Source organism: Danio rerio, chromosome 5 (assembly GCF_049306965.1).
Source record: "Danio rerio strain Tuebingen ecotype United States chromosome 5, GRCz12tu, whole genome shotgun sequence".
Taxonomy (NCBI): Eukaryota; Metazoa; Chordata; class Actinopteri; order Cypriniformes; family Danionidae; genus Danio; species Danio rerio.
In genome coordinates, this window is record NC_133180.1 from 67,217,825 (window position 1) to 67,232,505 (window position 14,681).

A 14,681-nucleotide genomic window follows, 5' to 3' on the forward strand; every position below is an offset into this window, starting at 1 on the left:
AAAACACAAGAGCCTGCTAAGTGTTTTATGGGCCGATCAGATCATAAGAAGATAATCTGCCTGGCCCAAAAAGTACGTCAGCCCAGCGGGAAACTGCCCAGTCTGCCAGATGGCCAGTCCTACCCTGCAGAGAATAGTGTCAAACAATCCTGTTTATATCGAATATGTAGTTGCAAAATGTGTCGAAAAGTCCCTCATGAGGGTAATAGTTTGTGGTGTTTACATGTCTGTACTGCACTTCAATAATGCAACTAACATAGGATCCCTCCACATGTCTTAATTCCCTTTCTGTTTAGTTTTATTATGACTTTACTCGGATTAAGGTAATCAAAAATGGCTGTTTACATGGTAGACTCTTAATCAGATTATTGTCTTAATCTAATTCAAATCGAGTATTGGTGTCCATGTAAATGTACTCAATGTAAGTGATGGTTTTATCAACTATATATTCAAGTTTTATAGGGAATGACTGACCATTGATTGATTTAATGAACTTTCCCCCCTTCCAGGTGGAGTGTCTTTAGGTATAAATGCCAGCGGCGAGAGGCTAAAACACTGGTTTGACTGTCTGAAAAACAAGGACAAGAAAATCGAACGCTGGCACACGTTAACCAATGAACTCCCTGGTTCAGGGTACAATGACTGAAAGGCTGCAGCGAAGCCCCGGCCCTTTCCTACATGATGTCCATGTAAAGCTCAACAGTCTGTGATGGACAGATCAACACTCCAGCAGTCCATTGATTTCGAGATGAGTGCCAGAAACCACATCTCTTGTACTTTTTCCTGGTGTTGAGCTTGCAGTCTGATTATGTGGCTTTGATGTGGCTTTTGGGCTTATATAAGGGTCTGTGTTCGTACAACCTCATTGAAAAAAAAACGGAGAGGTGTTGTTCCCACAGCCAATGAGAGATCAGTTACTGTCTTTAAAATATATAACCACACCCTACTGCTCTCTATCTCCATTCTCTTGGCTGTCTTCGTATTCAAGAATGCTGTTTACAGATGTTAACTCTCAGTAAATGTATCATTATGCGTATGCATCGTGGCAGCAACAGGGCTCCAAAAACACAATTTCCGAAACAACGGCATATTGTTTACATCTGGAGTATATCCCGACCTTTCTGATGCCTGTTTTTAGGGCAGGGTATGAACTGCGCTGTTTATTTTACAGACTGATTATTGTGAGGATTATATTTGACAGTGAAATTCTCTTACAATTTATATGAGTTTTTACTTCCCCCGTCTATTATAATAGGCTAGAGGTCTTGTTTTTCCTGGTAACATTGAATAACCTTCAAGTTCGCCTCCTTAATGAATGTAATTTACCTTTCATTTTTGTGCTCACCACATTGTTACAGCACACATCAGAGTTTTTAACAGCCATTTTTTTCAAGAAAGAAAACCCGGTTTTCATAGAGGACAGATATATATGCTAAAAAAAGGCACTATTCTCGAAATGGACACCATGGATTATTCAACTTTTAACTGGAGGTTTTACTTGGCTATTAATTATTTATTAGCCCAATTCATGTATTGCATGTAGAGTTGTCACAATACTGGAATTCGCTACCAATCTGTACTAAAATTTTAAAAACGTCCATTTTTTGTGAACATTTGAGCGCTGTTAAGCACGTTCTTCAACACTGCTCAGGAGAAATGACTGTGATTGGCTGTGAAGGTCATCAGTTCACCAAACCTGCCACTGTTTACTCAGTGTAAACACAAATATAGGGACACCGGAGAGTTTCAAAGTCTGGTCGATCAGCTTATTTTGTCTATATAAATATAAACCGCGACATTAAAACCCTACAGTGTCCCTGTATCTGTGTTTACACTCAGTAAACAGCGGTGAGTTCTGTGAACTGATGAGCTTCACGGCCAATCCCAATCATTTCTGTTGACTGAACACAATGGCAAATCAGCAGTGTTTAAGAGCGTCGCTCAAATGTTCCCGGGAAATGGACGTTTTTAAAATGTTGGTATCAATTGGCACCGAATTCCCTTGTCGTGACAACCCTAATTGCATTAAAAGGGACAGTTCACTCAAAAATGAATATTCTGTCATCATTTACTCTGTAAAATTTACCATTGACTTCCATAGTATTTGTTTTTCCTTCGGTGGAAGTCGAAGGCGTTATTCTATGGTGTTCAACAGAAGAAAGAAACCCATGTTTGTAACCACTTGAGGGTGAGTAAATGGAGAATACATTATCATTTTTGGGTGAACTGCACCTTTAACATCTAAGTTTTCAGTCTGTGAATCTAAAATGGATTTGACAAACTTTCACAAGTTACATTTGTTTTAAGAATTATTAATGGCATGTTTATCTTATACTTCCTTTAAGCATTTTAAAGATGACTTAATATATTTTTTTAAATACTGTTTATGGTTTAACATGTTTGTTTCAATTCTGTCTATTTCGTTATTAAGTTGTGTTATTTTGTGGCATTATATTATAACCAATGTATTATTTTAACCTTTTTGTGTTATTGCATATTTAGCATGCTGCAGGTGGGTATGGTAGATAATATTATATTACTGTATGTTTTAAAATTCTGTTGTTATTGTTGGTTATTTTTTCCCTAAATTATCAGTACATTTTATTTATTGTTTAAGGTCTAGATTGGAGATGTTGGCCATTTATTAAACACATTGAAATTCTGAGATCGACAAACCCTGTATACAGCCCTAAGATCTATGTTCATCAACTGAGAAACCTTATCTCTTTCTGACAATGTTCATTGTGCGAGTCACGCCTGTGACATTTTTGTAATCTTTTTGCTTTTGTACACAATCTCTATAGCATAAAATGCATGCAATGTTCTTGGGCTGTCATTAAAATAACTTTGCTTAATGTTTGATACTGCTGTTCTCCTCTGTAAAAAGAGAGTTCCTGCTCTTGGATGCTACAAGAATGTCAGCCTTCCTTCTCGGACCGTTTTTTGTACTTTTGAACGCTATCGCATTGCCCGTCAGGTTGTTCTATTGACTGGACATGTGACTGCATGTTACAAAAAAATAAAAACTCTTGTCTTGTTTTGATCATTTTTAACTCTCAGGCAATTGTTTGCATATTATAGTGCTTCTCCTTTTAATCTTGCACCCAATGGCCGAATTATTATGCCTTTTTCGTGTTAGGTGTGTTTTTAAACTGCTCACTCTACAAATATTCTTAGATTGATGTCTATTAGCTTTTAATATGGAAACAATACCATACATATTACAGTTATATTCTTGTCTGTTACACTGTTAAAACATTGAGGGCTCTACTTTAACGATCTAAGTGCACAGTCTAAAGCGTATGGCGCAAACGCATTAAGGGCACTTATGAATCCAATTGCTATTTAGAGGACGGAAAAATATGGCTTGCGCCCTGGCACATGGTCTAAAGCAGGTCGCACACCAGAAGCGCCGCTCGGCGGCGCGCCGCGCAGCGCCACGCAGCGCCATGTATTTTAGAATTCTAAACATAGGTTTCTATCAGGATACACACACCGGCGCCGCAAGTCGGCGGCTGTCGGCGGCGCCCGGCGACGGCTCAGGACGCAGTTCATTTTTCAGCCGCGCCACAGAGCGCCATCTGATTAGTTTCATGTTAAATATCATTCGAATGTGCGCGTCTGGTGTGTGATACCTTAAACTGTCATGTACGCGCCGTGTCGCGGCGCCGAGCGGCGCTTCTGGTGTGCGACCTGCTTAACAGCGTTGTGCTTATTCTCTTAATGAGTTATGGGTGTGTTGTGAGCACAATGTGCATTAAACCAATCAGAGTCTCATCTCTGATTCTATTTACGAGTCAGGTGCGTCACACCCTGGTGCTTTTGTTATTTACATGGCGGACTCTTTAAGTGGAAAAACTGAATGCTTCACTAGCGAGGAAACGGTTAAACAGATCATCTGCAGCACGAGGATAAAGAATGAGCCTCCTCCGTTTGGCCTTTTTACTTTCTATTTATTTTACTCTTTACTCCTTTACTTTCGTGGAGTAAGGGAAAAGGTTGTAACCACTGCCTACATATTTAATTTTGTTTGTTAAGCGCAAAGATTTGTTTCAAAGCTATTTCTAAATTCTGTTCTAATTTCCAGCAAACGAATAAATGAACAATAATAATGAAGTGTGGTCAAAAAAAAAAGAGTTAAACACACACCCTATTCTTATGCCCCATATGATGATGCAAATGTCTCCAAAACTAGACAGGTGGGTGAATCTACACTTGTTTGTTTTAAAACAAATATAAATATGCATATAATAAAAATAACACTGCTACTAATAATAACATTATACAAATGCAAATTGTCATGAATAAACTGAAAAAAAAGCCCCAATTTTGTATTGCTGTACATCCTATGTGTATTAAGCAATGTGGAAGTGTTTGGATCTGCATAGGCGCATAACTAACACGCTCTGCGCTGGACTTTAGACCTGCTTTTAGTTGGTCAATGAGGCGGTCTGTTTCAGTTCCTCAAAATACCAGCACATCAACAATAAGCCTTAACACACCCCTTTTTTGACCAGCACACGCATGTCCACAAAGTGATGCAAATAGATTTGCTATTTAAACAACGTGACGCAAAACATGAAAATTAAAGTTGCGCTGGTCTGAAAATAGCAACAAATCATGCTACACAACGCCGTGTGCCTTATTGCTCTGGGTGTATTACAGGGCCCTAAGTCTTGTAGAATATGCTTCCAGAGTACACAATATGAGTATTCTTACACTGTGCTATAGTTAGCTGCAAGGCTAAGGTGACGGATGCTAGTGTACCTTCAGATTCTGGCATTTGGTATAGTTAAACATTAATTCTAAAAAAAAAAAAAAAAAAAAAAAAAAAAAAGCTTTTTCTTTGTTTGAATGTTTTTCTAAACCAGTGGTTTTCAACCCTGTTTCTGGCACTAATCAAACACACCTCATTTAACTAATTCAAACTCAAATTTGGGCCTGATTTAAGGCTAGTGCCACCAACTTTTGTCCAAAACAGTTCTCCCATGTGTGGTGTTAATACAATTACTTCAATGGCTTCAAGTCTAGTTAAAGCCTACCCAATCCCAAATCATATCACTTTTGGATCAGACTGTCTCTGACTGAATATCCACAATAACCAATGAGGCAGAGTAACCAGCCAGCAGCTTTTATAGCAGAACAAGGCAGCCACAAATGTCAACAAAACGATTAGAGAGAAAGAGAATTGAATTGTACTACTTTGACAACAGGATGAGTGCAAAACAGATTGCACACCAGGACAACTAGCCAACAACAATTGTAATTTATTTACACAACAACAGAGTTTTGAAGGCAAGAATATGGGAACTTCAAAACGGTTCAATGTCGTTATCTATCGTTATTACATTGCTCTCTGGAATACTTGATTCTGATAACCCCATAGATGGACTTTGTCTCTCTTATTACATGGCTACTTGCCACAAAATATGACTCTGATTACATAGAATATGACTTTTTTGGCAAGTAGCCATGTAATATGCAGGATAAAGTACATCCAGCTAGTTGTTTTCGCAGAATAGAACATTTAAGTCTTATACAGCAACACTAGTTATGCCTTTAAATTTTCTGATTGGTGCACTCACTGCTCGGAAACTGACACTGACAGTATGTATGACAAATGAGCGCTGCTATGTTCAGCATCATTTCCTCTTTACATGGCTTCTAAAAACATGGTGCTGCAAAAAATCCCAGTATATAACTGTCACGCATGTCTGTCAAACAATGCAAATAAGATATTGTCTCATTCTTGTGAGTTCATAAGTCAGTCTGTGGGTAAGTGAGTAACCTCTACACACACATAAGAGTTGTTGCCTGCTGCACCTATTGGTATGATAGACACAGTCTTGCATTAAGGAATCTTAAATTTAATACACAATTATTGTTTGCCTGTTGTTTTAGGAGAGCGCTGAGCTTAATCTTTGAAAGTTTAATAATACACTATTTCCTCATTTTAAATATTTATTTTTCATTACTGTGTTTGTTTTGTACTTTTGCATCACAAGAAACTCTTCGGTTCTGTAACTGATTGTGATAGAACACTTGGTCTAGAATTTTTAACTGGCAGGTGTGTTTGATTAGATATGGATCTGAACTCTGAATGACAGTGGATCTCGAGGGCCAGAGCAAGCCACCAATGCTGAAACATAAAAACATAAGTACTTGATAAACAATCCCTCCAGATGCATGTTAATTAATGCTTTTCCAACATTGTGAACTACTAGCCTAGCGTGCATAAAAAAATGTTTTCCAAATTTTTTCCGATCTATGACAGGAATTGCAAAGGAAAAGCTCTTCTGTTTTAGTACACTGTCAATATTTAAACATGCTCTAACATCTTAAATGAGAAAATTACATTGAAAATGTGCAATGTGGGAGTTGACATCCACTGATTTAAGCCATAATTAAGTACTTAATGTTCATTTTTTGCATGCCACATTTGTCATTGAAAGCCATGATGAAGTGACAATATTAGTATGAAGAATATGAAAGTGTGTTGAGTTACAGTATAATGTCAAGTGCTGTCAGACACCAAAACCTTTAATTTACTTAAAGGGCACATAGTTTGCCCCTTTTTATGATTTAATATTAATATTATGGTTTTTCTGAGTGTGCCAGATTAGGTTCAGTTCAAAACACTATTCAGATTTTTTATTATAACGTGTTCAAAAGTGTCGTTTTGGGGACCTGTACACAGCTCGCTGTTTTAGGGGTGTGTTGCTTCACGTGAAAATATGTTTCGACTTCCCGCCCAACGTAACAAGGGGGTGGAGCCAATAGCTCCCATGCTCTGTGTTTGGCAACAGACAGGCAGACAGAGAGAAGCAACATGAGTGAGCGGATCAGCAATCAGCCGTACATGTACGACTTGGACACAGACCAAGCAGAGACTACAAAATCATTTGTGTCTCAGTATAGTTTTACAGCCAACTGTGTGCTAGTTTAAAGTGCCGAGATTGTACACCGAGACTAATAACCACATACACTGAATTAACTTTGACTGAGGCACCAGAGCCACGACACGGCACACTTAGACACGCACATTTGCATGTTATTTATAATGAAACTATTCAGATGGCGCTTTGTGGCACGGCAGAAACATGAAGTGTCCCAAATCGTGGCTGTGCACCGCGGACAGCCACCGACTTAAAGCGACGTTGTGTGTACCCTAATTGAAGCATATGTTTACAATTCTAAAATGCACGTCACTGCACGTCGCCGAGCAACGCTTGTGGTGTGCGACATGCAGGCAACTTCATTATTTTATTTCCAATGGAGAAACGCACACATGAGGCAACGCGTTTGCACTTTCCAGCTGCACCTAGTTAAGATCACAGGGAGCTTCTGTAAACGTGAGAAATGTGAATAGCTGAAGTTTAAGGTAGACACAATGAAAAGTACACATGTTGGCAAACCTACCCAAAGGGTACAAACAATAATTCAGATTAGAGCGATAATGTATAGAATATTGATCTTGTGTTGAGCCCAATGAGCCTTACATCTAAAAATAGAGCAAGGGTGTTCCTTTAGTGATATCGCTTTGACCATAGATGGCAGACGTGAAACAACAAACTGAGGATAAGGTGATGCGCCTGTCAATCAATAAAAAAAGGAACTGTGTGTGTTTATCACCCCAATATGACGGTCTATACACTATACCTACACATATGTCCGTCCAAACAGCTTGTGAAGTAGTTTTTTTACCATAGGTGCCTTTTAAGTTTTTATCAAAAATGGTCAAGTATTAAATGTACTGTCGAGTGTGTGTTTTTTACATGGCAAATTAAGCTATCTATGTTCAGAACTGAAAACCCATATCACACAAAGTGGAAAAACTCCTGAAACTGAGAACTTATTTGTCTTGAGATTACTATCAAAATAGAAGAAAGTATTGTCTTTTTAACTTTGTTTTTTAAACCCAGAAAACTTAAGATGTGATTAAAAATAGTAATAATGCAAAGATGGTTTTATTGTTTTAGTAACCTATTTTGTTGTTCCAAAATATCTAAAACAAAAGAGTTTCTCTATCCTTAGTAACATTGAAATTAAACAAATGTCGTCTGTAAAATCCAGTGACAAACTTTGAACCTTTTCACAAGATGCCTGCTGGTCCTCACTATTCTGGACTTTTCATCCATCTGTGGCCTGAGCTGGTGGGCTGGTGGGCTTGGTAAGTCAACAGCTCCACCATGTGCTGTAAGCCTAGTCTCTCAGCATCGTCTATAGGCCTGTTGTTGAATCCGTCTCTTTGCTGTTATTTCAGAACAGATTGAAACAAAGGGTTTTTTTTTAAATCATTGAAATGTTTAGAGATATAGTGATGCTTTTATGTCCTTTAAGTACCAAAAGTGAAAAGTTTCGAGAACTCTGGCTTTCTTCAAACATAAAATGTACAGAGTGACTTTCCCAACAAAATACATTTTTAATTTAATTTACTATTGCTAAAATAGACGAGTGAAAAAGAAAAAAGAAAACCTACATAGTCAATGTATGAGAACTGAATCAAATCTACTGCAAAAGTATGCCAGCAGGCACCTCATGAGAAAATTAGCTAGGGATGCCACACTGTCCACTGTCCAACGTGCTACTTTCAGTTTCTCTCAAGCTGTAGACTGCATAACAGTTGCAGAACATACCGGATGCAGAAAACACTGCGCTATGAAACCATTTATTTCAATGCACTATACAAAGGCCATATAGATTTTTTCTGCATCGACTAGGGATGTAACGGTATCAGAATTTCACGGTACGGTAATACCTCGGTATGAATGTCACGGTACGGTATTTATTGAATCATTTACAGGAAAAAACAAAACTTATGAAAATACTCCAAAAAAGTGCCAAAAGTGTCAATGACATACAAATTAGCCATCTATCTGTAAGATTTGAAACAGGAACTTCAATTTTAATAACAAAAAAATATTAAACCATGTAAAAAAATATTAAGTTTCAATTTAGTATTGTTGAAAACTCATCACATTCAACATTTAATCACTCACTCACTCACTTAGATAGAGATGGGTTTAAAGGAAAATTATCATATAAATAAAATCTGGTAAAAGCTGGTATCTCTGGGCATTTACAATGTCCCCTGCAACAGAAAAAAAAAACTCTCATTTGGGACTGAGGTTTCTGGGACAAGAGAGATATGACTTGGCCCAGGTTGACAGCAGTGGGTAACGTTGTGCATTGTCTTTCCCCCACTTGAGAGGACAAACCATGAGTAAGATAGAGGTCTCATGTCTGCATCAATCTGAACAGTGTGCTGACAACACCGCTATTCAGTACACGCGCGACAACACAGCTGATAAGAACTCGCGCGACAACACAGCTGATAAGAACTCGCGCGACAACACCGCTATTCAGTACGCGCGCGGCGACAACACCCGCTTTAGAGTTTTTCAGCTCTTTTTCATCCCCGCTTCTAGCAGCACACTCCATTTCCGCATTACTGGATCTGTAGCGACAACAGACCGCAAGGGATGATAGTCAAGCATGGGCTGATGGGAATTTTAGTTTTTGCTACCTCCCGTTCGCTTCATTCGCCTGAGCAAATTTTCTCAGAAGACCTATAGTTTTACCGAGTCATGCGACTTCGGTAATATCGAAAAAAATTAATATTGCAGTATGACGGTATTTACAATACCGTTACATCCCTAGCATCGACACACATGCTTACCAGTAAAGCAAAGTGCGCTCAAATAATGCTCAGACAGAACATTTCTAAGCAGTATAGACCTTTTTTTTTAAACGCAAAATAACCCATTATGCTTTGCGTGTATGCGCAAGGAGAATGCGAAGAACTTCCGGTCGGCAGCTGATGCGTGTAAACCGTCACATTTGGACAGCTTTGAAACGATAGTTTTAATCTATTTTACCTGCTTTTATCCTCTTTGAACTAATACTGTTGTCTATCAGCACCATTTCCTGGACTGATCATTTAAAGAAATGCGATCTAATAGGATGGAAAACAGCTGCTGTGAGGCGTTTTCCCCTTGTTGTCAGACGGCATCTTCTGCAGTTTAAATGAAGCCTTGTCATCGCTAAAGTCAACATTTTCTCTTTATTTCAAATATATAGCCAGCCCAAACAAATGTAATTCACCAAAATGTTTGACACACACAAGTAGCCTGTACTGTGCCACTGACACACTGATTTAATAACTGTGACAAAGTGAAAATATAGGCTAGTGTCATTTCGAAATGACAGAAAAACACAAACCCTGGTAAAAACAACACACAAAATAAAACACAAACGGCTCGCGATTAGAATGAACAGCAAATCAGCCAGCAGAGTATCAATAACAGACTTTTATTGGTCATTTTTGTAAATTGCACGACTTTCATACCTGTTAAGTTTCATGCCAGTACTCTGGTTTGCTCGCGCTCTCTCTCTCTCTCTCTCTCTCTCTCTTTCTCTTTCTCTCTCTCTCTCTCTCTCTCTCTCTCTCTCTCTCTGTGTGCGTGCGTGTGTGTGTGTGTTAAAGAGCCGCTGAGCTAACAGCTGACAGACCGGGAACGCACTCACACACTGTATTTCTGACGGCAGACACGTAAACTAGGAGCACATTTTTCTCGTATTTCTGACGCGCTTGAACCACACGTGACAGATTATAATGGCTTTAACAGACACATTTCGAAGTTATGTGTCACAAAAACACTCTGTTATCCATTAAAAACGTTATTGAAACCCATTTTCGGAGCGCAAATTACCAGTCGTACACGCTGTAAACGGAAGTTTTTGGCATTCTACCGGAAGACGCTGGTCGCTATGGCGCCCTCCATGCAGCAGCCATGAAAAAGGTCTATACTGGTTCCTGCTTCTTCAATAGTGCTAAATCATTGATGTAAGATTTATTAGGCTGGAACAATATTTGGCCAAGATAAATCTGAATATTGAGAAAATTGTCTTTTAAAGATGTCTAAATTAAAAGTTTAGCTAATCAAAAATGTTTTCTAATCAAAAATTGTTTTGACATATTTACAGTAGAGAAGCATGGTCTTCTTTACTTAATGATCGAATGATATATGACATATATGTCAATTTCAAAATGTCATGAAGGGCAATCAGTTTTCCCCTAATGTAAAGGTTAGATAAAAACATCATCATAAAATACAATTATTTATAAATACACATGTGTTTGTTTGTTTGTTAGTTTGTTTGTTTGTGTTTGTGTTTTCTATTTTGCTGATTCAGTGCTCAAATTTTATACCCATCTATGCAATACAGTGGAATACTGCAATAGGTTTGGTATACAACCTTACCCTATTAGTCAAAAATGTTTTTTTAATTAGATATTTTTTTAGCTATTATACCCTCATTGAGGACTGAGCCCTCAAACCAGCCATTCCCCCACCCCATACATGAATGACCTGTTTTTTTTTAAACCCCAGGTTTTGATGACTAATAATAGAAATATTTAGAGAATACATGTGTCCAGTCTTTTGCCATACAAATCATTGCTTCTAATTCCTTTGTATCCATACCTCGGGATCTGATCCATTGTGGATACAGAACTTCACCATTTCAGGTTGATCGGTGCACACCGCCTGTGAAAGCACATGAAGGAAGATGAGCCAAGCTTATATACTCTTAATAGAAACAACAATTACTCCTCATTTCTAAGAAAATCTCACCACATGCAGGGGAGTTCGACCATGAGCATCAGCAACATTAAAACTGACTCCAGCCGCCTTCCACGCCTCCATCTCTTCTGATTTTCCAAGGTATGCAAGACTGAAAAGCACAATGCATATACAGTAAGTAATATTTATTTTTATAGCACCTTTCAAGAAGAAGATTCACAAAGCATTTTACAACCAAACTGTAAAACGTAGACTAAAAACAACAAAAAGCAAATAATGCAAGTTTGAACAAGTGAGGCACAGTCTCTTTTCTATCTTTAATCTACAATGTGAAACAATTAACAAGAACTACAGATGGCTACAATTATTACTATGACGTTACAGGCTTATATACAGTTTTAAAACATAATGTCATATACCAGCACATCTGAATTCCAAGTTCTTCAGTGGATTTGTCCAAAACTGCCCCTGCAGAAAGTAACAGCTTCACCACCTCCAAACTCCTGTTGATTTAAATAGGGCAATTTAAATGACAATTAAAACCCTTAGTACTTCAGTTAGCACTAAGTCTGAACCTATTGGGCATTATTTTAATGATCTAGGTGCAAAGTCTAGAAAAAACATTCAGGACATGACCAAATCCACTTTTGCTATTTTAAGGACGGAAAAATACGGTCTGCAACCCTAACACATGTCTTAATGAGAAAAGTGTGTGTTTTGAGCATAACGTGCATTAAACCAACTCATCTCATTATCTGGCATATATAAACATAAATTTCTGACATACATGGAACATATATGTTTCTGACATATATGGGACATTTATGTTTCTGACATATATATCACATATATGTTTCTGGCATATATGTCACATATATGTTTCTGAGATATATGGGACATTTATGTTTCTGACATATATGTCACATATGTGTTTCTGACATATATGTCACATATATGTTTCTGACATATATGGGACATATATGTTTCTGACATATATGTCACATATATGTTTCTGACATATATGGGACATATATGTTTCTGACATATATGGGACATATATGTTTCTGACATATATGTGACATATGTTTCTGACATACATGTCACATATATGTTTCTGACATACATGTCACATATATGTTTCTGACATACATGTCACATATATGTTTCTGACATACATGTCACATATATGTTTCTGACATACATGTCACATATATGTTTCTGACATACATGTCACATATATGTTTCTGACATACATGTGACATATATGTTTCTGACATATATATGACATATATGTTTCTGACATATATGTGACATATATGTTTCTGACATATATGTGACATATATGTTTCTGACATATATGTGACATATATGTTTCCGACATATATGTGACATATATGTTTCTGACATATATGTGACATATATGTTTCTGACATATATGTCACATATATGTTTCTGACATATATGTCACATATATGTTTCTGACATATATGTCACATATATGTTTCTGACATAAGTCACATATATGTTTCTGACATATATGGGACATATAAGTTTCTGACATATATGTGACATATATGTTTCTGACATATATGTGACATATATGTTTCTGACATATATGTGACATATATGTTTCTGACATATATGTGACATATATGTTTCTGACATATATGGGACATATATGTTTCTGACATATATGTGACATATATGTTTCTGACATATATGTGACATATATGTTTCTGACATATATGTGACATATATGTTTCTGACATATATGTGACATATATGTTTCTGACATATATGTGACATATATGTTTCTTACATATATGTGACATATATGTTTCTGACATATATGTTTCTGGCATATATATCACATATATGTTTCTGACATTTATGGGACATATATGTTTCTGACATATATGCGACAAATATGTTTCTGGCATATATGTCACATATATGTTTCTGACATATATGGGACATTTATGTTTCTGACATATATATCACATATATGTTTCTGGCATATATGTCACATATATGTTTCTGAGATATATGGGACATTTATGTTTCTGACATATATATCACATATATGTTTCTGACATATATGTCACATATATGTTTCTGACATATATGTCACATATATGTTTCTGACATATATGTCACAAATATGTTTCTGACATACATGTGACATATATGTTTCTGACATACATTTGACATATATGTTTCTGACATATATGTGACATATATGTTTCTGACATATATGTGACATATATGTTTCTGACATATATGTGACATATATGTTTCTGACATATATGTGACATATATGTTTCTGACATATATGTGACATATATGTTTCTGACATATGTGGGACATATAAGTTACTGACATATTTGTGACATATATGTTTCTGACATATATGGGACATATATGTTTCTGACATATATGGGACACATATGTGACATATATGGGACACATATGTGACATATATGTTTCTGACATATATGTGACATATATGATTCTGACATATATGTGACATATATGTTTCTGACATATATGTGACATATATGTTTCTGACATATATGTGACATATATGTTTCTGACATATATGTGACATATATGTTTCTGACATATAAGTGACATATATGTTTCTGACATATATGTTTCTGACATATATGTGACATATATGTTTCTGACATATATGTGACATATGTTTCTTACATATATGTCACATATATGTTTTTGACATATATGTGACATATATGTTTCTGACATATATGTGACATATATGTTTCTGACATATATGTGACATATATGTTTCTGACATATATGGGACATATATGTTTCTGGCATATATGTCACATATATGTTTCTGGCATATATGTCACATATATGTTTCTGAGATATATGTGACATTTATGTTTCTGACATATATGTCACAAATATGTTTCTGACATATATGTCACATATATGTTTCTGACATATATGTCACATATATGTTTCTGACATATATGTCACATATATGTTTCTGACATATATGGGACATATATGTTTTTGACATATATGTCACATATATGTTTCTGACATATATGGGACATATATGTT

The 14,681-nt window shown here is 36.5% G+C and overlaps 2 protein-coding genes across 20 annotated transcripts in view; one reads left to right on the plus strand and one right to left on the minus strand.

The window, feature by feature from the left end:
- The window catches only part of doc2b (double C2-like domains, beta), a 411,729-nt gene extending 408,681 nt beyond the window's left edge, over positions 1-3,048 (plus strand). For all 14 annotated transcript variants that reach the window (XM_017356366.3, XM_073951541.1, XM_068221539.1 and 11 more), the window contains one exon: positions 510-3,048. In XM_017356366.3, the coding sequence (XP_017211855.1) occupies positions 510-646 (137 nt within the window). In that variant the 3' untranslated portion in view covers positions 647-3,048. The remainder of the gene's footprint in view (positions 1-509) is intronic.
- Positions 1-14,681, minus strand: part of si:ch211-209a2.2 — a 140,970-nt gene that overhangs the window by 114,073 nt on the left and 12,216 nt on the right. For 5 of the 6 annotated variants that reach the window (XR_012406435.1, XR_012406434.1, XM_073951554.1 and 2 more), the window contains exons 4-7: positions 12,005-12,088; positions 11,637-11,736; positions 11,487-11,549; positions 8,089-8,251 (exon numbers count right to left, since the gene is read on the minus strand). Coding sequence is in view for 4 of the 6 variants with exons in the window: in XM_073951554.1 (XP_073807655.1) it covers positions 8,117-8,251; positions 11,487-11,549; positions 11,637-11,736; positions 12,005-12,088 (382 nt within the window). In the remaining 2 variants the exon portion in view is untranslated. Of the gene's footprint in view, positions 1-5,118; positions 6,140-8,088; positions 8,252-11,486; positions 11,550-11,636; positions 11,737-12,004; positions 12,089-14,681 lie in introns of those variants that run through there. The other variant, XM_073951553.1, reaches the window with a different exon arrangement.